We start from the raw sequence: 25,512 nt of genomic DNA, 5'->3' as shown, positions 1-25,512 counted from the left end.
CAAACTCACAAACTCCAGCGCATGCCAATTCTGTTCCGAATATATAGAGACAATGGAACATCTTTTTGGAGAATGTAGACTTGTACAAAATTTGTGGAACAATCTTCTTGTCAATAAATATCCAAACATGTCTAAATATCAAAACCATAAGTTTTGGATTTTTTTTTAAATCAATTTTAGTCGTCTCATTTTATTTCTTGATTGTGTTGATGGAATATTTTATATATTTTATGAAGCTAAGAGATATAACTTCAACTTTTACAGCTTTTAAAAGCTACATTCGTTTAGGATACAAAATCGAACATGAAATTGCATTCATGAATGACATATTAACAGTCCACGAGCAAAAATGACATGTATTAAAAGAAAGATTTCATTTAAGCAACACCCTCTAGTACAGTTTTTTCTATCTACCTTTTCATAGTTTATTAAATGCTTCTTTTATTTATTTGTTTTGGTTTAAAATATTTGTCTTTCTTTGTTTTCTTTTCTTTCTTTATCTGTATGATCAACAATATAAAAAATTCTAATCGTTCTGTATGGGCATCACTCCCACTTCTTAAATAAGCTTTACGTGATAAACACCATATGTGGTACATTGACTGTGAATGTGATGAATTGTGTTGTGTAATGTGGAATAATTAATAATAAAAAAATATCAAAATACTATAAATACTTATTTCTACATTACACGATACTTCTGGTACCATGACCATATAGCAAACGCGTACGAATATATTGATGAACACAATTACAATGCTATTAGTATGTCCACATCGTGATGGATGGACATGACTTGAGATGTAAGAAAACAGCATCCGATGTGAGTACGTGGCCACACATATATAAAAAAGCTATTTAACACGATCTTCCCTTTTGAGTGAAATGATTTTTGTATGTGGCATCAGTTTTAACACTGGATGCTGTACATTAAAATACCGGAAGTAGTACAAAAAGGTACAAACAATGAAAAGTGATACAGACATGCACCTATTTACTTAATTTGTCCCGTAGAACTTCAAAAAATGTTTAAAGGCCGGGTAGAATGTACCGACACAGTCGCGTTACCATCTATTTTGTACAAACTAACAATCCTTAACTTTTTAGTGGTATAATCAGTGTGTGTACCACAGTTTATACCACGTGATAAATTGCGTCATAAATGCTACGTCGGAAGGCAACATTTTGCTTACATAATGAAGACTTAAAACAAAGATAACTTTTCTTTTACAAAACCATGTTAAATTAAACAAAGGGCAGCGTTTTTTACCGCAGTTTGATAAGGTGATTAGTTTCATCAAGCACTTCGACAAACCTGTTTCCATAATAAGGTTTTGACAGTGCTCCGTCAGACGGCCGTTTTGTAAAAAAGTGTGTCGAAGTGTTTTAAGAAACTAAACTCTCAAACTCTAGTAAAATGAAAGATTTTTTTTGGCAAATGAAGTAAACTGCCTTCTCATTGGACACAACATTATGTTCACCACTAAAGATAGTTGACTGATCGCCAATAGTGTTATCGAAACTAGTACCCTACAAGTCTAAGGCGTTACGATTATTTTAAGGTTTTTACCTATATGAATTCGCTATAATCATGATGGATATAGAGCGGAACTTTGTTTTTTAATCTTTTATGTCATTCCTGTAATACGAATTTTATGTATTTCACTAACACTTGTATTCAATGCTTCAGCAATATGTGTATTATTATTGTGAGCACCATGCATTGATTTGTAGTGATGGGTACTCAAATGATTTTAACCAAGCGGAGCTTACCATCGCTTCCTTCTCGTTTGGAGAGGTGGTGCCAGAGGGTTTTCAGCCTCCGTAGGTAGGGGACGGCGTTTTCACAGCGAGACTCGCATAGGGTCGGAGACACGGGGGCTGGGTTCAACACGATCATAACAAGGACTCCATACAGTAGTGAAAATGACAATATGCGACCTTTTGAGTTCATAACCTGAAATGTAATAAAACTGTAAAGAAATCTGATAGTAGAGTTGTTGACATATCATTTGAAAAGAGTCATGTATTCACTATATATAATATTGGTCATTGTGACGCCTGTTCACTATGACGTACTAACGTCATCAACTGTTTGAACATGATAACATGGTGGCATTGGCATTACATACCTTATTTAATTGAAATATGCATGAAGTCATCGTCATGGAATCTTCTATTTATCAGTGTATGTCGATTTATTATTGGATGTATGGAAATGTAGTATGTAACACTGTGACGTCTGATATCAAGTTCTCATATACGTGACGAGAGTGGAATCAAATATTCAAAAGATATGTCCGCAAAAAATATAAAAAGCAAGCGATATTTGTTTCAGGCAGTACAAAACACAGTTGGTCATTTTAATTTACGGCTGACAAAACGGATATAAGACAGTTGACAAAGAAATGTGATCAACTTATTTTTTATTGTTTACTCTTTTATCACATTCACCATGAAATCTTGGTTTCCCCATCATGTCCGGAATGCAGCTGACAAACTGCAGCAGACAGCGCTGAACGACTACTACTGTAGTAGTCTAACACACGCTCTAATATCACTATACCCGCACTGAGGACTATTACTACAGAACTGTAGGAGAGCAACACTCTAATATCACTATACCCGCACTGAGGACTATTACTACAGAACTGTAGGAGAGCAACACTCTAATTTCACTATACCCGCACTGAGGACTATTACTACAGAACTGTAGGAGAGCAACACTCTAATATCACTATACCCGCACTGGGGACTATTACTACAGAACTGTAGGAGAGCAACACTCTAATATCACTATACCCGCACTGAGGACTATTACTACAGAACTGTAGGAGAGCAACACTTTAATATCACTATACCCGCACTGGGGACTATTACTACAGAACTGTAGGAGAGCAACACTCTAATATCACTATACTCGCACTGAGGACTATTACTACAGAACTGTAGGAGAGCAACACTCTAATATCACTATACCCGCACTGAGGACAATTACTACAGAACTGTAGGAGAGCAACACTCTAATATCACTATACCCGCACTTAGGACTATTACTACAGAACTGTAGGAGAGTAACACTCTAATATCACTATACCCGCACTGAGGACTATTACTACAGAACTGTAGGAGAGCAAAACTCTAATATCACTATACCCGCACTGAGGACTATTACTACAGAACTGTAGGAGAGCAACACTCTAATATCACTATACCCGCACTGAGGACTATTACTACAGAACTGTAGGAGAGCAACACTCCAATATCACTATACCCGCACTGAACGACTATTACTACAGAACTGTAGGAGAGCAACAATCTTATATCACTATACCCACACTGAGGACTATTAGTACAGAACTGTAGGAGGGCAACACTCTAATATCACTATACCCGCACTGAGGACTATTACTACAGAACTGTAGGAGGGCAACGCTCTCATATCACTATACCCGCACTGAACGACTATTACTACAGAACTGTAGGAGGGCAACACTCTAATATCACTATACCCGCACTGAGGACTATTACTACAGAACTGTAGGAGGGCAACACTCTAATATCACTATACTCGCACTGAAGACTATTACTGTAGTAGTCTAACACATACTCTAATATCACTATACCCGCACTACTCTAACATCACTATACCCGCACTACTCTAATTTCACTATACCCGCACTACTCTAATATCACTATACCCGCACTACTCTAATATCACTATACCGCACTGAACGACTATTACTACAAAACTGTAGGAGAGAAACACTCTAATATCACTATACCCGCACTGAGGACTATTACTGTAGTAGTCTAACACAAACTCTAATATCACTATACCCGCACTACTCTAATATCACTATACCCGCACTGAACGAATATTACTACAAAACTGTAGGAGAGCAACACACTAATATCACTAGTACCCACACTGAGGAATATTACTGTAATAGTCTAACACACACTCTAATATCACTATACCAACACTGAGGACTATTACTGTAGTAGTCTAACACACACTCTAATATCACTATACCAACACTGAGGACTATTACTGTAGTAGTCTAACACACACTCTAATATCACTATACCCGCACTGAGGACTATTACTACAGAACTGTAGGAGGGCAACACTCTAATATCAATATACCCGCACTGAGGACTATTACTGTAGTAGTCTAACACACACTCTAATATCACTATACCAACAATGAGGACTATTACTGTAGTAGTCTAACACACACTCTAATATCACTATACCAACACTGAGGACTACTACTGTAGTAGTCTAACACACACTCTAATATCACTATACCCGCACTGAGGACTATTACTACAGAACTGTAGGAGGGCAACACTCTAATATCACTATACCCGCACTGAGGACTATTACTGTAGTAGTCCAACACACACTCTAATATCACTATACCCGCACTGAGGACTATTACTACAGAACTGTAGGAGGGCAACACTCTAATATCACTATACCCGCACTGAGGACTATTACTGTAGTAGTCTAACACACACTCTAATATCACTATACCCGCACTGAGGACTATTACTACAGAACTGTAGGAGGGCAACACTCTAATATCACTTTACCAACACTGGGGACTATTACTGTAGTAGTCTAACACACACTCTAATATCACTATACCCACACTGAGGACTATTACTGTAGTAGTCTAACACACACTCTAATATCACTATACCCGCACTGAGGACAATTACTACAGAACTGTAGGAGAGCAACACTCTAAGATCACTATACCCACACTAAGGACAATAACTACAGAACTGTAGGTGAGCAACACTTTAATATCACTATACCCACACTGAGGACTATTACTATAGAACTGTAGGTCAGCAACACTTTAATATCACTATACCCACACTGAGGAATATTACTACAGAACTGTAGGAGAGAAACACTTTAATATCACTATACCCACACTGGGGACTATTACTACAGAACTGTAGGTGAGCAACACTTTAATATCACTATACCCACACTGAGGACTATTACTACAGAACTGTGGATGAGCAACACTTTAATATCACTATACCCGCACTGAACGACCCTTTATTATCACTATACCCGCACTGAACGACTATTACTACAAAACTTTAGGTGAGTAACACTTTAATATCACTATACCCGCACTGAACGACAATTACTACAGAACTGTCGGTGAGCAACACTCTAATATCACTATACCCGCACTGAACGACAATTACTACAGAACTGTAGGTGAGCAACACTCTAATATCACTATACCCGCACTGAACGACAATTACTACAGAACTGTAGGTGAGCAACACTCTAATATCACAATACCCCCACTGAACGACTATTACTACAAAACTGTAGGTGAGCAACACTTTAATATCACAATACCCGCAATGAACGACTATTACTACAGAACTGTAGGAGAGCAACACTTTAATATCACAATACCCGCACTAAACGACTGTTACTACAGAACTGTAGGTGAGCAACACTCTAATATCACAATATCCGCACTGAACGACTATTACTACACAACTGTAGGTGAGCAACACTCTAATATCACAATACCAGCAATGAACGACTATTCCTACAGAACTGTAGGTTAGCAACTATTACTACAGAACTGTAGGTGAGCAACACTTTAATATCACAATACCCGCACTGAACGAGTATTACTCCAGACCTGCAGGTGAGCAACACTTTAATATCACAATACCCGCACTGAACGACATTTACTACAAAACTGTAGGTGAGCAACACCTTAATATCACAAAACCCGCACTGAACGACTATTACTACAAAACTGTAGGTGAGCAACACCTTAATATCACAATTCCCGCAATGAACGAATATTACTACAAAACTGTAGGAGAGCAACACTTTAATATCACAATACCCGCACTGAACGACTATTACTAAAAATCTGAAGGAGAGCAACACTCTTATTTCACAATACCCACACTGAACGACTATTCCTACAGAACTGTAGGTTAGCAACTATTACTACAGAACTGTAGGTGAGCAACGCTCTAATATCACAATACCCACACTGAACGACTATTCCTACAGAACTGTAGGTGAGCAACACTTTAATATCACAATACCCGCACTGAACGACTATTACTACAAAACTGTAGGTGAGCAACACTTTAATATCACAATACCCGCACTGAACGACTATTACTACACAACTGTAGGTGAGCAACACTTTAATATCACTATACCCGCACTGAACGACTATTACTACAGAACTGTAGGTGAGCAACACCTTAATATCACTATACCCCCACTGAACGACTATTACTACACAACTGTAGGTGAGCAACACTTTAATATCACAATACCAGCAATGAACGACTATTACTACACAACTGTAGGTGAGCAACACTTTAATATCACAATACCCGCACTGAACGACATTTACTACAAAACTGTAGGTGAGCAACACCTTAATATCACAAAACCCGCACTGAACCCTTATTACTACAAAACTGTAGGTGAGCAACACCTTAATATCACAATACCCGCAATGAACGACTATTACTACAAAACTGTAGGTGAGCAACACTTTAATATCACAATACCCGCACTGAACGACTATTACTACAAAACTGTAGGTGAGCAACACCTTAATATCACAAAACCCGCACTGAACGACTATTACTACAAAACTGTAGGAGAGCAACACTTTAATATCACAATACCCGCACTGAACGACAATTACTACAGAACTGTAGGTTAGCAACTATTACTACAGAACTGTAGGTGAGCAACACTCTAATATCACAATACCCGCAATGAACGACAATTACTACAGAACTGTAGGAGAGCAACACTTTAATATCACAATACCCGCACTGAACGACTGTTACTACACAACTGTAGGTGACCAACACTCTAATATCACAATACCAGCACTGAACGACTATTACTACACAACTGTAGGTGAGCAACACTTTAATATCACAATACCCGCACTGAACGACTATTCCTACAGAACTGTTAGTGAGCAACACCTTAATATCACAATATCCCCACTGAACGACTATTACTACAAAACTGTAGGTGAGCAACACTTTAATATCACAATACCCGCAATGAACGACTATTACTACAAAACTGTAGGTGAGCAACACTTTAATATCACAATACACGCACTGAACGACTATTACTACAAAACTGTAATTGAGCAACACTTTAATATTACTATACCCGCACTGAACGACTTTTACTACAGAACTGTAGGTGAGCAACACCTTATGCTACGTTTACACTATGTTCCCGGTGGCCACGGTAGCCCCGTTTCAGACCACCGTGGAGAAAACGGGATAAACGTGAGACAGCGCGGGGGAACGAGATATGCAAACGTGACAGACCGTTATTGCCGTGCATGCCGGGCCAGAATTTTAAACTGTCAAAAAATTTGCCACAGCAGCCACGGTGTGGATGATACACGTAATAGGTCGTAGTAAAACGGGGTAAACGTAATGACACGTGACAGTACGTAATAGGCCGTTACACAACTTATAAATCGTCCGTAGGGGACGGGAATCATATGTAATATCCGGCATCTGAAGTTCCTTTCAAGTTTTGTCACGTTGTGCTTCGTTTTGTCACGGTTTTCACGGCAAGCTAGGGTGAACGATAGCCGTTTCGTTACGTTTCATTTGCGATGAATACACAAAATCTTCTTCATCTTGGGAATTCATGTTTACTTGTCGAAGTATTCTGAAAAGTGATACAGTGATTGCTGTTGTTTGGGCGATTTTATTTATACCGTGGACACAAACGTAATCCAAAGTTCTGCGGTGTTCGCGTTCGATGCATAGGAAGCCTTGACAAAACGCGGAAAACGCATAAGACCTGGATGAAGACGTGAACAACGTTAGGGATCCCATCAGAACGTATCGGACCGGGACGCAACGTACATGCATCCCTGGTAGACCGCGCCCGGACCTTAGTGCGCCTTGGACGAACCACTTTTTCGCCCCTACGGCTTGTCACGGTTTCCTTGATAAAACGTGAGGAAACTTAGCACAACCTAACAAAACTTGTTTATTGAGACAAAAATGGCCAAATTCACACGGTGCAATACGTTTGGGGCAAACGGGGCTGCCGTGGCCACCGGGAACATAGTGTAAACGTAGCATTAATATCACTATACCCGCACTGAACGACTTTTACTAAAATAACTGTAGGTTAGCAACACTCTAATATCACAATACCCGCACTGAACGACTTTTACTAAAATAACTGTAGGTTAGCAACACTCTAATATCACAATACCCGTACTGAACGACTTTACTAAAATAACTGTAGGTTAGCAACACTCTAATATCAATATAGCCGTACTGAACATTACAACAGAAACTGTAGGAAAACCAACACTTTAATATCTCGATATTCGCACTGAACGACTACTTCTACTGTAGGTTTACCACAACTTTAATATCTCTATATTTGCACTGAACGACTACTTCTACTGTAGGTAAACCACCGATTTAATACCTCTATATTCGCACTGAGCGACTACTTCTTCTGAAGTTAAACCACCGCTTTAATATTACTTTATTCGCACTGAACGACTACTTCTACTGTAGGTAAACCACCGATTTAATATATCTATATTCGCACTGAGGGACTACTTCTTCAGAAGTTAAACCACCGCTTTAAAATCTCTATATTCGCACTGAACGACTACTTCTACTGTATGTAAACCACAACTTTAATATCTCTATATTCGCACTGAGCGACTACTTCTTCAGAGGTTAAACCACAACTTTAATATCTCTATATTCGCACTGAACGACTACTTCTCCTGTAGGTAAACCACAACTTAAAAATCTCTAAATTTCACTGAACGACTACTTCTACTGTAGGTAAACCACCGATTTATTATCTCTATATTCGCACCGAACGACTACTTCTGCTGTAGGTAAACCACCGATTTAATTTCTCTATATTCGCACTGAACGACTGCTTCTACTGTAGGTAAACCACCGATTTAATATCTCTATATTCGCACTGAACGACTACTTCTGCTGTAGGTTTTCCAACACTTTTATATCGCTATTCCCGAACTGAAAATAAAATGAGTTCGACTAATCTTACAAATAATAAAGAACCAATACTTTCGGCACAGCCAATTAACGCATTCATGTGTTAGTTGCGTGAGCCGAATGCTTTGTACGTAACTGCTTAATTACTCTGGAATGAGTTGGAAGGTGGTCTTTGTCGTTAGCAGAATTGCCAAGTCCAAAATAACAACGATTTTTGAAGTAAGTTTACATGTCACTTGATGTCAGCCTGCACGCAAGATAAACGAATCTAGCTTCTATATCGAGTGGTGAATGAGGTCCGTACTAGATCAACGATGTGTATTACATTAACTACGCCAATCCCTTCTCTAGAACTCTTCTCCCCACGGGCTGATAATACAGTGTTGTTTCCCCGAATCTGTTCTGCAAATGCATTTCAATTCAAAAGATAAGGCTCACAAATGGGCTGAATCAATCTTTAATTGTTTTCATCATATTCTTCACAACTAAGATAAAAACTTACAAGTTATTGGTCTTCAAATCATATCCTGAGTTAAATTATTGGCGATCACTTTCAATAAAATTTCATCAAAAAAAAATGAAATACATACATCTGTGTGCATTCACATTCAAGAAAGACTCCTTGAATTAAGAACACTTATTTCATTTCATTGTAAAGCATTTAAGTTATTCATTGCCTCCCTTTAAACGTTGATTCAGATGGATCAGATGGCGTGCCATCTCAATTCAAGTTTTATATGTTCAATTGTTGGATTAAGTTACATTCAGCGAGGGAAATAATTGTCGTCTGATTCCAAGTAAGCAACACTCAATATATTCTAAATATAACACAATCCTGCTGGAATACTCGGTATAGCTGACAGATAAAGACAACACGGACAATTGGCGAGAACATTTATGAAACCAAGCAGGTATTGATGCAGACTTAAATACCCTGGTATATAACCAGATATGTGTATGTTTGCATTACGATCATAATATGGTAATGTCGGGCCACATACAAAGCCTTGTTGACGAAGGGAAGTCAGAGAGCTGAAGCAGCATCCGGAGACAAGAATATATCTCTTTCTGTTCTAAGTTGCGCTGGTAAGTGTTGCACGTGCATCTAAGACGGCATAACTATTTTCTAATGAACAATCCCCATAGAAATGCATTGCGAAATTGTAAAATGTGTCCTGTGTTATAAAAACTATTTGCGCACGTTATGTTAGCGATTAAAGGCCGGGAAAATGACAGCGGAGTCAGAGACAATATTGTACGGAATTAACCACTGCATGACTTGAATACTTGTGGATGATGCTTGGACAGTCAATATTGCATTCAAGATTCTATATTGAAAAGCCTAAAGGGTGTCTCGATATTAGAATGATGATCTCGAATGATTTGTGTCAGGATGGGGAAATGATACTGATAGGAATAAAAAATAAATTGGACCTTTATAAACATTGGGTACAGGTGTCTTGTTTCCCATACAACGCATATATATTTTGATGGCAATATTTGGTCATGCCTTCTTCTAATTATACATTTTATGATGTATGTTTAAATAGGATTTAAACTGCAACGCTTCGAAAGTTGTGTTTTTTGCCTTGATCTCATTCTCTCTCATCAACGAATCAATCAGTGAACATTAAGTGGGGAACACTAATCAACATGTATGTATATAGTGTTAGCTTGTGTCCCTTTGGCTGTATATATTGACCTTTGTTCCATGGTGGTATTTGAAATTCATTTTAAAAAATACATAAACTATGACACAGAAACAGCTATTTATCAACATAAGGACACAAAGTTCACCACCGGACAATGCTGTTATAAATAACTTTAATACATCACATCATTACATAAAACAGCATGTACACGCTGTGTTCACTACATATATAAAGTAGCAATAGAATTGTGTTAAATATTAGCTGAATTATTATGATCAAAATATCAATAATTTAATGTGAGCATAAAACCTTCATATTCATTGGTACTTTGGTCTTGAATTCGTTATTACTCATTAGTTACTCAAATCTTATTATGAAATGATTATCATCAGTTTGTTCCTGTTCTACTAAATTAAGTGCTACTTTGACCACAATAGTGTTAATTCTTTGCAAGCTCTCTCACATTCACACACTCTTCAGTACAGATGTCGTGTACGTATATTTACGTATATATTACAAATAATGTTGATTTGATTTAAACAAGGACGGAAAATAGTTAAAATTTAAATGTTATAGCAAAATGGAATAACAAATATTATATGTTGCATTGTGATACCAATAAATGAATAAAAACACTGTAAAGTGAAGCATGACTAACGCCTAACAGTTGCTTAACGAGAGACACACCATGTCACAACACAGACACACTACGTCACAACACAGACACACCACGCCACAACACAGACACACCGCGTCACAACACAGACACACCGCGTCACAACACAGACACACCGAGTCACAACACAGACACACCGCGTCACAACACAGACACACTACATCACAACACAGACACACTACGTCACAACACACCGCGTCACAGCACAGACACACCACTTCACAACATAGACACACCGCGTCACAACACAGACACACTACGTCACAACACAGACACACTACGCCACAACACACCACGTCACAACACAGACAAACCACGCCACAACACACCACGTCACAACACTGACACACTACATCGCAACACACCGCGTCACAACACACCAAACCACAACACAGACACACCGCGTCACAACACAGACACACCACGTCACAACACATCAAGTCACAACACAGACACACCACGTCACAACACAGACACACCGCGTCACAACACACCAAGCCACAACACAGACACACCACATCACAACACACCAAGCCACAACACAGACACACCGCGTCACAACACAGACACACCGCGTCACAACACAGACACACCGCGTCACAACACAGACAACCCGCGTCACAACACAGACACACCGAGTCACAACACAGACACACCGCGTCACAACACAGACACACTACGTCACAACACAGACACACTACGTCACAACACACAGCGTCACAACACAGACACACCACTTCACAACATAGACACACTGCGTCACAACACAGACACATTACGTCACACACTACGTCACAACACAGACACACCGCGTCACAGCACACCACAACACACACCATCTCACAACAGAGACACTACGCGTCACAACAAAGACACACCACGCCACAACACAGACACACTACGTCACAACACAGACACACTACGTCACAACACAGACACACTACGGCACAACACACCGCGTCACAGCACACCACAACACAGACACACCATGCCACAACACAGACACACTACGTCACAACACAGACACACTACGTCACAACACAGACACACCACAACACAACACACCGCGTCACAGCACACCACAACACACACCATCTCACAACAGAGACACTATGCGTCACAACACAGACACACCACGCCACAACACAGACACACTACGTCACAACACAGACACACTACGTCACAACACAGACACACTACGGCACAACACACCGCGTCACAGCACACCACAACACAGACACACCATGCCACAACACAGACACACTACGTCACAACACAGACACACTACGTCACAACACAGACACACCACAACACAACACACCGCGTCACAGCACACCACAACACACACCATCTCACAACAGAGACACTATGCGTCACAACACAGACACACCACGCCACAACACAGACACACTACGTCACAACACAGACACACTACGTCACAACACAGACACACTACGTCACAGCATAGACACACTAAGTCACAACACACCGCGTCACAACACAGACACACCATGCCACAACACAGACACACTACGTCACAACACAGACACACTACGTCACAACACAGACACACTACGTCACAACACAGACACACTACGTCACAACACAGACACACTACGTCACAACACAGACACACCACGTCACAACTCACCACGTCAAAACACAGACACACCGCACTGTCATACAAAATCATATATGTTTCTTCTATCAATAAAACTACTACCAAACTTAAATAGATAACCCTTATCAGAGCCCTCGTCAACTTGAATACAACGAAGAATGCATGTAATTAGTTCCAGGAAAACTGGTTTGTTCTTACCTACCTGTGAACGAATAGGATTTTATTGGTCAGGAGAACGATCAAGGAATCCTAGTTCAATCTAGATTTCATGTCTTTGGAAGAATGTATTTTGTTTTCATATAATGTGTGAAAGCAAAGTCTGTGGATTTGCCATAAAGCGTCGTAAATGAAATCGTTGACAATCCCAGGTGACTCTTTGATATCACAAATATAAGACTGCAAATGGAACTGTCGCTTAAATTTATTGGTACTTAATTTAGATATCACTCTTATGAAGAGCAGTACCATTGAGTCTTAAATGTAGGTACCTATCACGATCGTGTGCTTTAAACAAGATATCTGATAAAGACAATAAATCATGTTTTCAGAGATACTCTGGGGACAAAAACATGCTACAAACCCATTTATTTATTTCGTTAGTTGTGTATAGTCAGAGCATGGCACAGCTGGTATTAGCACCTTGGTGGTATAGTTCTCAAGCTGAACTATTAGTTCACACAAATATGTGGAAATTAAGTATATTTGCAACGATTTACGCTGTACTCTGTCTAGAAATTAAGTTTGTACATGATGTGTGAACAACTAGATTTTTTTTGTCAATTTTGAAGTTGATGTATCCTTGTAACGACAGGACGATACAACATAGGAAATTGACTTCTGCTATGTATTCTTTAGCACAGCTTTGCCGTTATGCATCCAGAGAAGTGGAATGTTTGTAGTGGAGAGAAGGATGATACACAGTATAGTATTATATTTGAAAAAAATAGTTAATAAACAAACCTCTTCATTTCAACTTCATTTACGCAATTATTGACTGAAACTTGTTTTATAATGCATATGTTTGTATTTTTTTTTTCCGGCATTTTGACACATGTTATTTATCAAAGCAATCATGAATCCTTCCATTTGATGTTCGTACGTTCAAAGTCAAATTTGAGTGTTCAGACTTAAAGCTGCGCTCTCACAGATTGACCGTTTTGACAACTTTTTGTTGTCTTGGAGCGAGCCATTTTTTTGCGAAAATCCATGGAAACCAGTTATATAAGACTGCTGACAAAATATCAGATCACAGATTTTTATATTTAAGTTCCAAAATGATGTTTTATGCCTTTTTCTTAAACCGTAAGTAACGGTTTAAGCCATAAAGCATTAATTTTCGAATCGAAATATGAAAATCTACGATCTGATCATTTGTCAGCAGTCTTATATCACTGGTTTGCAAATTTTAACGCAAACATTTGCTCATTCCAAGACAAAAAAACAAACAAAATATTGACGGTGTAGGCTCAATAAAGTATCGGTGTAACAAATGAATCATCTAATTTCGATTGCAACCTGAAACATTCAGCCGTCGTAAGCCAAATAAAACTGTGTTATACTTCCAATCATTTTTCCCCTACGCGTGTCATGCTTTCTGTGGGGCATTGACTCCCCAGACTGAGAGCTTACACGACTATTGAGTGACTCGCCAGACTAAGAGCAGTTGCAACTATTGAATGACTCGCCAAACTATGAGAATACACGCATATTGAATGACTCGCCAGACTGAGAGAATACACGACTATTGAATGACTCGCCAGACTGAGAGAATACACGACTATTGAATGACTCGCCAGACTGAAAGAATACACGACTGTTGAATTACTTGCCAGACTGGGGAAAATACACGACTGTTGAATGACTCGCCAGACTGGGAGAATACACGACTGTTGAATGACTCGCCAGACTGAAAGAATACACGACTATTGAGTGACTCGCCAGACGACTGAGAGCATACACGACTATTGAATGACTCACCAGACTGAGAGCATACACGATTGAGTGACTGGCCAGAATGAGAGCATACACGATTGAGCGACTCGCCAGCTTTAGAGCATTCACGACTGTTGAATGACTCGCCAGACTTAGATCATACTCGACTTTTGATTGACTCGCCAGACTGAGAACATACACAACTATTGTTTGACTCGCCAGACTGAAATCATACAAGACTAATGAATGACTCGCAAGACTGAGACCATACACGACGATTGAATGACTCACCAGACTGAGACCATACACGACAATTGAATGACTCGCCAGACTCAATAGTTCATGTCGACACAGATATTGTTTGTATTATTTAACTATATAAAATGTACGCCGTCAATAACAATTGTGATATCAACAACGTCAGTCATATTTATGAAATCTACAACGTCAGTCATATTTATGAAATGTACGCCGTCAGTCACATATATGAAATCTACAACGTCAGTCATATTTATGAAATGTACCCCGTCAGTAATATATATGAAATCTACAACGTCAGTCATATTTATGAAATGTACGCCGTCAGTCACATATATGAAATCTACAACGTCAGTCATATCTATGAAATGTACGCCGTCAGTCACATATATGAAATCTACAACGTCAGTCATATTTATGAAATGTACCCCGTCAGTCACATATATGAAATCTACAACGTCAGTCATATTTATGAAATGAACCCCGTCAGTCACATATACGAAATCTACAACGTCAGTCATATTTATGAAATGTACGCCGTATGTCACATATATGAAATCTACAACGTCAGTCATATTTATGAAATGTACCCCGTCAGTCACATATATGAAATCTACAACGTCAGTCATATTTATGAAATGTACCCCGTCAGTCACATATACGAAATCTACAACGTCAGTCATATTTATGAAATGTACGCCGTATGTCACATACTTGTAAGGTACTGTGTCATATAAATACCTCAGGTGTACACCTTCAATCACAAACATGAAATATATTGTTAATCAAAACACTGTCAATCGCATTCTTGCGCCTACGCCGTCAATCACATACCTAAGCGTTCACCGTTAATCACATATTTAAGTTTACACCGTCAATAACGTACATGAGCCTACACCGTCAATAACATAAATGAGCCTACACCGTCAATCACATACATGAGCCTAAACCGTCAATCACATACATGACCCTACACCGTCAATCACGTACATGACCCTACACCGTCAATTACGTTCATGACCCTACACCGTCAATAACATACATGACCCTACACCGTCAATAACGTACATGAGCCTACACCGTCAATCATAAACATGAGCCTACACCGTCAATCACGAACATGAAATATACTGTTAATCAAAACACCGTCAATTACGTACATGAGCCTACACCGTCAATCACATACATGAGCCTACACCGTCAATTACGTACATGAGCCTAAACGGTCAATCACATACATGAGCCTACACCATCAATCACGAACATGAAATATATTGTTAATCAAAACACTGTCAATCGCATTCTTGCGCCTACGCCGTTAATCACATACCTAAGCGTTCACCGTTAATCACATATTTAAGTTTACACCGTCAATAACGTACATGAGCCTACACCGTCAATAACATAAATGACCCTACACCGTCAATCACATACATGAGCCTAAACAGTCAATCACATACATGACCCTACACCGTCAATCACGTACATGACCCTACACCTTCAATTACGTTCATGAGCCTACACCGTCAATAACATACATGACCCTACACCGTCAATAACGTACATGAGCCTACACCGTCAATCATATACATGAGCCTACACCGTCAATCACGAACATGAAATATACTGTTAATCAAAACACCGTCAATTACGTACATGAGCCTACACCTTCAATCACATACATGAGCTTACACCGTCAATCACGTACATGACCCTACACCGTCAATAGCGTACATGAGCCTACACCGTAAATCACATACATGAACCTACACCGTCAATTACGAACATGAGCCTACACTGTCAATTACGTACATGACTCTACACTGTCAATAACGTACATGAGCCTTCATCATCAATAACGTAAATTAGTCTACACCGTCAATAACCTACATGAGCATACACCGTCAATAACGTACATGAGCATACACCCTCAATAACGTACATGAGCCTACACCGTCAATCACGTACATGAGCCTACAACGTCAATCACGTACATGACCCTACACCGTCAATCACATAAATTAGCCTACACCGTCAATAACGTACAAGATCCTACACCGTCAATCACATACATGAGTGTACACCGTCAATCACATACATGAGCGAACACCGTCAATTAGGTACATAAGCCTACACCGTCAATAAGGTACATGATCCTACACCGTCAATCACACACATGAGCGTACACTGTCAATCACATACATGGACGAACACCGTCAATTACGTCCATGAGCCTACACCGTCAATAAGGAACATGAGCCTACACCGTCAAATACGTACATAAGCCTACATCTTCAATCACATACATGGACGTACACCGTCAATCACATACATGAGCCTACACCGTCAATCACACCCATGAGCGTACACCGTCAATCACATACATGAGCGTACACCGTCAATCAAATACATGAGCGTACACCGTCAATAACATACATGACCCTACACCGTCAATAACGTGCATGAGTCTACACAGTCAACCACATACATGGACGTACACCGTCAATCACATACATGAGCCTACACCGTCAATAAGGTACATGAGCCTACACAGTCAACCACATACATGGACGTACACCGTCAATCACATACATGCGCCTACACTGTCAATCACGTACATGAGCATATACCGTCAATCACATACATGGACGTATACCGTCAATCACATATGTCAGCATACACCGACACTCAAATTCATGAGCCTACATCGTCAATCACATACATGAACCTACACCGTTAATCACATACATGGAAGAACATCGTCAATCACATACATTTGCCTACACCGTCAATCACGTACATGACCCTACACCGTCAATAGCGTGCATGAGCCTACACCGTAAATCACATACATGAACCTACACCGTCAATTACGAACATGAGCCTACACTGTCAATTACGTACATGACCCTACACTGTCAATAACGTACATGAGCCTTCATCGTCAATAACGTAAATGAGTCTACACCGTCAATAACGTACATGAGCATACACCGTCAATAACGTACATGAGCATACACCCTCAATAACGTACATGAGCCTACACCGTCAATCACGTACATGAGCCTACACCGTCAATCACGTACATGACCCTACACCGTCAATCACAAACATGAGCCTACACCGTCAATCACATACATGGACGATCACCGTAAATCACAAACATGAGCCTACACCGTCAATCACATACATGGACGAACACCATAAATCACGAACATGAGCCTACACTATCAATAACTTACATGAGCCTACACTGTCAATAACGTACATGATCCTACAACGTCAATCACACACATGAGCGTACATCGTCAATCACATACATGCACGTACACCGACAATCACATACATGAGCCTACACCATTTATCAATTACATGAGCCTACACCGTCAATCTTATAGATAAGCGTTCACCGTCAATCACATACATCAGCCTACACCGTCAATCACATACATGATCGTACACCGTCAATCACATTCAAGGACGTACACCGTCAATCACAAACAAGGACGTACACCGTCAATCACATTCAAGGACGTACACCGTCAATCACATACATGAGCCTACACCGTCAATCACATACATGATCGTACACCGTCAATCACATACATGGACGAACACCGGCAATCACAAACATGATCGTACACCGTCAATCACAAACATGGACGTACACCGTCAATCACATACATGATCGTACACCGTCAATCACAAACATGGACGTACATCGTCAATCACATACATGGACGTACACCGTCAATCACATACATGATCGTACACCGTCAATCACAAACATGGACGTACACAGTCAATCACATTCAAGGACGTACACCGTCAATCACATACATGGACGTACACCGTCAATCACATACATGATCGTACACCGTCAATCACATACATGATCGTACACCGTCAATCACATACATGGACGTACACCGTCAATCACATACATGATCGTACACCGTCAATCACAAACATGGACGTACACCGTCAATCACATTCAAGGACGTACACCGTCAATCACATACATGGACGTACACCGTCAATCACATACATGGACGTACACCGTCAATCACATACATGGACGTACACCGTCAATCACATACATGGACGTACACCGTCAATCACATACATTGACGTACACCGTCAATCACATACATGGACGTACACCGTCAATCACAAACATGGACGTACACCTTCAATCACGTACATATGCCTTCACCGTCAATCACATACATGAGCCTACACCGTCAATCACATACATGGACGTATACCGCCAATCACATCAGGAAACGTGCACGGTCAATCCCATGAATACAGTATACTGTTGCTTATGTGTCTGTTCACTTGCGCTGTGACCCTTTTAGATCACACCAATACTCAAACTGGAAACTTCCAAATGAGATCAAAGTGATATAAATTGTACAAGAATAGAAACACAACGCAAATTTTCATTGAATAGCTGATTACAGTTTATTGGTGTTTTACTTCAGTTGTTATTTTGTTTTGCGACAGTTAAACATAATCTCCTGGGAATACTTCATCTATAATTAGATGTTTATGAACGTAAGGAATACTTCGTGACTAGAACATGAATCCTGCATTTCAATCACACTTTTTGAAAACATACATGACCATGAATGTTCTCAATTGAAAACAATCAACTTTGGGACATTAACGGATATAATTTGCTTTAGTGCTGCAATAATGTGCTGCTTTTGTACTGAACCTTTTTGACTAAGCAGTCTTAGTGGCCCAATTCGGAGCTTACTTTTGCGAGCAGACTAAACCACTGCACAGTACCGCTATACAGATCATGCAGTATATAAACTCGTTCATGTACACAAACATATATGCGTTTAACAAAAAAGATAAGAGATAAGAGAAAGAGATAGGAGAAAGAGATAGGAGAAAGGAGAAAAGAGACAGGAGAAAAGAGATAGGAGAAAGAGATAGGAGAAAGGAGAAAAGAGACAGGAGAAAAGAGATAGGAGAAAAGAGATAGGAAAAAGAGATGCCTGTGTAAGAAGAGGTGTTTTATCAGGAGCACATACAGCTTATATATCTTGTCTCACGCCAATGTTAGAATAGGTGTTTTATCAGGAGCACATACAGCTTATATATATTGGCTCACGCCAATGTTAGAAAAGGTGTTTTATCAGGAGCACATACTGCTTATATATATTGTCTCACGCCAATGTTAAAAAAGGTGTTTTATCAGGAGCACATACAGCTTATATATATTGTCTCACGCCAATGTTAGAAAAGGTGTTTTATCAGGAGCACATACAGCTTATATATATTGTCTCACGCCAATGTTAGAAAAGGTGTTTTATCAGGAGCACATACTGCTTATATATATTGTCTCACGCCAATGTTAGAAAAGGTGTTTTATCAGGAGCACATACAGCTTATATATATTGTCTCACGCCAATGTTAAAAAAGGTGTTTTATCAGGAGCACATACAGCTTATATATATTGTCTCACGCCAATGTTAGAAAAGGTGTTTTATCAGGAGCACATACTGCTTATATATATTGTCTCACGCCAATGTTAGAAAAGGTGTTTTATCAGGAGCACATACAGCTTATATATATTGTCTCACGCCAATGTTAGAAAAGGTGTTTTATCAGGAGCACATACAGCTTATATATATTTTGGCACTTGCCTGTGTTAGTAGAGGTGTTTTTTTTTATTAGGAGCACATACTGCTTATATATCTTTACACATGCCTGCGTTAGAAGAGATGTTTTTTATCAGGAGCTTATACTGCTTATATATATTGAAATATGCCAATGTAAAAATGTGTTTTTATCTGGAGCACATTCAGTGTATCTATTCTGATACATGCCCATGTATGTATGTTCAAACTAACGCCTAACTACCATGACTTATGTTCACACATTCTTTCTAAGAAAATCATGTGCGTGAGGATGTTTATTTTCTTCTTGTAACATATAGAAATTTCAATCAATGATTCCTAGTTAAGAAAATGCAAAGTTCTAGAATATTATTGAAGGAAAAAGAGATGCTTTGGAGATTCAATTATTGAAATGAGTTTCTACAAGCATCTTTTAATCGACCTTGATCAGAGTTGCTACCCTAGAGTTCATATGTGCGAGTGTCTTCAATTATCAGCCAACCTATCAATTACATGTTTAAATCATATTATCCCTACTGGGGTCATCCCTGGTGAATAACTGTCTAAACATATAACACCTTAAACGTCGCAAGTGACGAAATAATAGTGGATGTTCTAGCTCTAATGTACAGTATACTCAATCAGTGGATTTAGTGAACAACCAGAATACTTTTTGACGTCTCGTTTTATGAAATAAAAAACCTTTTCACCGACACAAGCAATACTTTAATTCCTTACAAATTATTTTCACATTTGCTTTAGATCTAAAACGACATGTCCAGTAGCATAACCCATTCTCATTGAAGCTACACTCTAAGAGTGACATTCTCATTGAAGCTACACTCTAAAAGTGACATTATCATTGAAGCTACACTCTAAGAGTGACATTCTCATTGAAGCTACACTCTAAGAGTGACATTATCATTGAAGCTACACTCTAAGAGTGACATTCTCATTGAAGCTACACTCTAAGGGTGACATTATCATTGAAGCTACACTCTAAGAGTGACATTCTCATTGAAGCTACACTCTAAGAGTGACATTCTCATTGAGCTGCATCCTTTTTAAAGTTATTCGGGAAAATGTTAACATCTTTAACTCCAAAACTGAGAGTACATTCTGTATATAGGTATATAGCTAACAAATAAATGCACAGAGTCAAATACAGTGTTATGATTTATATATATACCCCACATGTCTTCGGTGCTGAAACAAAATGGACCTGATATTAGCGTGTTTGTAAACGAATTGTTTTAGAGTGGAATCATTTTTGTTTGACATTAGATAAATAATATATATATATATATATATATATATATATATATATATATATATATATATATATATATATATATATATATATATTATATCCTGTGTCTCTGGTCTGTTTCGAAATTCCGACCCGAAAGCACGCGCGATGGCCGTTAACGAGGCTTGCCGAGTAACCGGCGAAGCGTGCCCGAGGGTCGGATATTTTTTATCCGAACCGTAAACATTTATTGTTACCTTAATAAGAACGCAAGACGTGCTTCAAATGACTGTGTGTCTGTATTTGCATACCTTGATTTATAGTTTTTGTGAAAAAAAAATTACATAGAAAGCGCACGTGTGTGCGTTTCACAAAAAACACATGCCTACTTCTTAAGGTCACAGCGAATGTTGACGTCAAGTAGTTCCTCATTTTGTGATCAAATTTCTTGTAGAAATATATATTAAATCGTGTTCTATTGGAATGTCATAATTAACTTTCCATTAACTATACCATAAAATAAATCACAAGCGGTGTGTTGTAGCGCGTGACTAGTCTAGGAAAGGGGATGCCAGACTTCCAGACCGGCCAATTTCACCGGAAATGCCTGTCCGGTTTGCAGAAACACAGGTTCTAGTTTAGTTTAATAGCACAGAATGTCTCAAAGACGAAATTGCCTCGACAGCATAAATACTTTCAACAGCAATGCAGTAGAGACGTTACTTTTGAGCTTTACGTACGTATAGAATGTACACGTTTAAAGTGCCCATCCGTTATCAAGGGTATGGTTCTTGTTATACAGATATACGTGACCCAATGAATAATATTTTGAGATGTTACGAAAATCATAAAATAACGAGGATATTATGGTGTTCAAAGTGTTTCAAAAACGTTTCAATGTGACAACAGACACGTATATATACAAAATACAGTTACAGTTGCATATGTATGGCTACAACTGTAATTTAAAGCCGTTGTTCTATTTAAAATATTTTGGCGCCAACATATGTAGCTATAGCTGTATATTTACAATGGACTGAACACGCTGTCTTTCGTGTATAGCTACAGCTTTAATTTAAAGCTACGTGTATAAATAGTCAATATTCAAATACAGCAGTAGCTATAAACAACAGCTGTTTAATTGTCTTATTATTGTTGATAATATACTTTTGTGTCCCTTGGTACAGCATCTAAAGAAAGCGTTTATGTAGTGTCAGAAAGCCACTTGGTACGCAATCCGAGGAAAGCGTTTATGTAAGTATCAGTGGTCCACTTGGTACGCAATCCTAGAAAGCGTTTTTGTAATATCAGTGAGCCACTTTATCCGCCATCCGAGAAAGTGTTTATGTAGTGTCAGTGATCCACTTGGTACGCAATCCGAGAAAGCGTTTATGTAAGTGTCAGTGATCCACTTTGTACGCCATCCGAGAAAGCGTTTATGTAGTGTCAGTGATCCACTTGGTACGCCATCCGAGCAAGCTTTTTTTGTAATATCAGTGATCCACTTGGTAAGCCATCCGAGAAAGTGTTTATGTAGTGTCAGTGATCCACTTGGTAAGCCATCCGAGAAGCGTTTATGTAAGTGTCAGTGATCCACTTGGTACGCAATCCGAGAAAGCGTTTATGTAGTGTCAGTGATCCACTTGGTACGCAATCCGAGAAGCGTTTATGTAAGTGTCAGTGATCCACTTGGTAAGCCATCCGAGAAAGCGTTTATGTAGTGTCAGTGATCCACTTGGTACGCAATCCGAGAAAGCGTTTATGTAAGTATCAGTGGTCCACTTGGTAAGCCATCCGAGAAAGCGTTTATGTAGTGTCAGTGATCCACTTGGTACGCAATCCGAGAAAGCGTTTATGTAGTGTCAGTGATACACTTGGTATGCAATCCGAGAAGCGTTTATGTAAGTGTCAGTGATCCACTTGGTACGCAATCCGAGAAAGCGTTTATGTAGTGTCAGTGATCCACTTGGTACGCAATCCGAGAAAGCGTTTATGTAGTGTCAGTGATCCACTTGGTATGCAATCCGATAAAGCGTTTATGTAGTGTCAGTGGTCCACTTGGTAAGCAATCCGAGAAAGCGTTTATGTAGTGTCAGTGGTCAACTTCGTACGCCATCCGTGAAAGCGTCCATATAAGTGTCAGTTATCCACTTCGTACGCCATCCGAGGAAGCGTTTATTTAGTGACAGTGATCCAGTTCGTACGCCATCCGAGAAAGCGTTTATGTTAGTGTCAGTGATCCATTTGGTACGCCATCATAGAAAGCGTTTTTGTAATATCAGTGATCCACTTCGTACGCAATCCGAGAAAGCGTTTATGTAGTGTCAGTGATACACTTGGTACGCAATTCGAGAAAGCGTTTATGTAGTGTCAGTGATCCACTTGGTTTGCAATCCGAAAAAGCGTGTATGTAATGTCAGTGAGCCACTTCGTACGCCATCCGAGAAAGCGATTATGTAAGTGTCACTGATCCACTTGGTACGCCATCCGAGAAAGCGTTTATGTAATATCAGTGAGCCACTTGGTACGCAATCCGAGAAAGCGTTTATGTTAGTGTCAGTGATCTATTTGGTACGCAATCCGAGGAAAGCGTTTATGTAGTGTCAGTGATCCACTTGGTACGCCATCCGAGATAGCGTTTTTGTAATATCAGTGATCCACTTCGTACGCCTTCCGAGAAAGTGTTTATGTAGTGTCAGTGATCCACTTGGTTCGCAATCCGAGAAAGCGTTTATGTAGGGTAAGTGATCCACTTCGTACGCCATCCGTGAAAGCGTTTTCGTAAGTGTCAGTCAGTCATTTGGTACGCAATCTGAAAAAGCATTTTCGTAAGTGTCAGTGAGCCATTTGGTACGCAATCCGAAAAAGCGTTTTCGTAAGTGTCAGCGAGCCATTTGGTACGCAATCCGATAAAGCGTTGTCGTAAGTGTCAGTGAGCCATTTGGTACGCAATCCGAAAAAGCGTTTATGTAGTCTCAGTGATCCACTTGGTACGCAATCCGATAAAGCGTTTATATACATGTCAGTTATCCACTTGGTACGCAATCCGAGAAAGCGTTTATGTAAGTGCCCGTGATCCAGTTGGTACGCAATCCGAGAAAGCGTTTATGTAGTGTCAGAGAGCCATTGGTACGCAATCCGAGAAAGCGTTTTTGTAAGTGTCCGTGATCCAGTTGGTACGCAATCCGAGAAAGCGCTTATGTAGTGTCAGTGAACCACTTCGTACGCAATCCGAGAAAGCGTTTATGTAGGTGTCAGTTATCCACTTTGTTCGCAATCAAAGAAAGCGTTTATGTACTGTCAGTGATCCACTTGGTACACCATCCGAGAAAGCGTTTGTAAGTGTCAATGTTCCACTTGGTACGCCATCCGAGAAAGCGTTTATGTAGTGTCAGTGATCCACTTTGTACGCCATCCGA

At 39.5% G+C, this 25,512-nt stretch overlaps 1 protein-coding gene across 2 annotated transcripts in view; it reads right to left on the bottom strand.

Annotated features, from left to right (window-relative positions):
• Window positions 1-25,512, bottom strand: part of LOC128233430 (uncharacterized) — a 64,645-nt gene that overhangs the window by 33,655 nt on the left and 5,478 nt on the right. For both annotated transcript variants that reach the window (XM_052947103.1, XM_052947104.1), the window contains exon 2: window positions 1,774-1,957. In XM_052947103.1, the coding sequence (XP_052803063.1) occupies window positions 1,774-1,957 (184 nt within the window). The remainder of the gene's footprint in view (window positions 1-1,773; window positions 1,958-25,512) is intronic.

The sequence above is a fragment of the Mya arenaria genome, chromosome 5 (genome assembly GCF_026914265.1).
Source record: "Mya arenaria isolate MELC-2E11 chromosome 5, ASM2691426v1".
Lineage (NCBI taxonomy): Eukaryota > Metazoa > Mollusca > Bivalvia > Myida > Myidae > Mya > Mya arenaria.
Note: the sequence above shows the minus strand (reverse complement) of the source record. Positions and strands in the feature narration are given on the sequence as shown.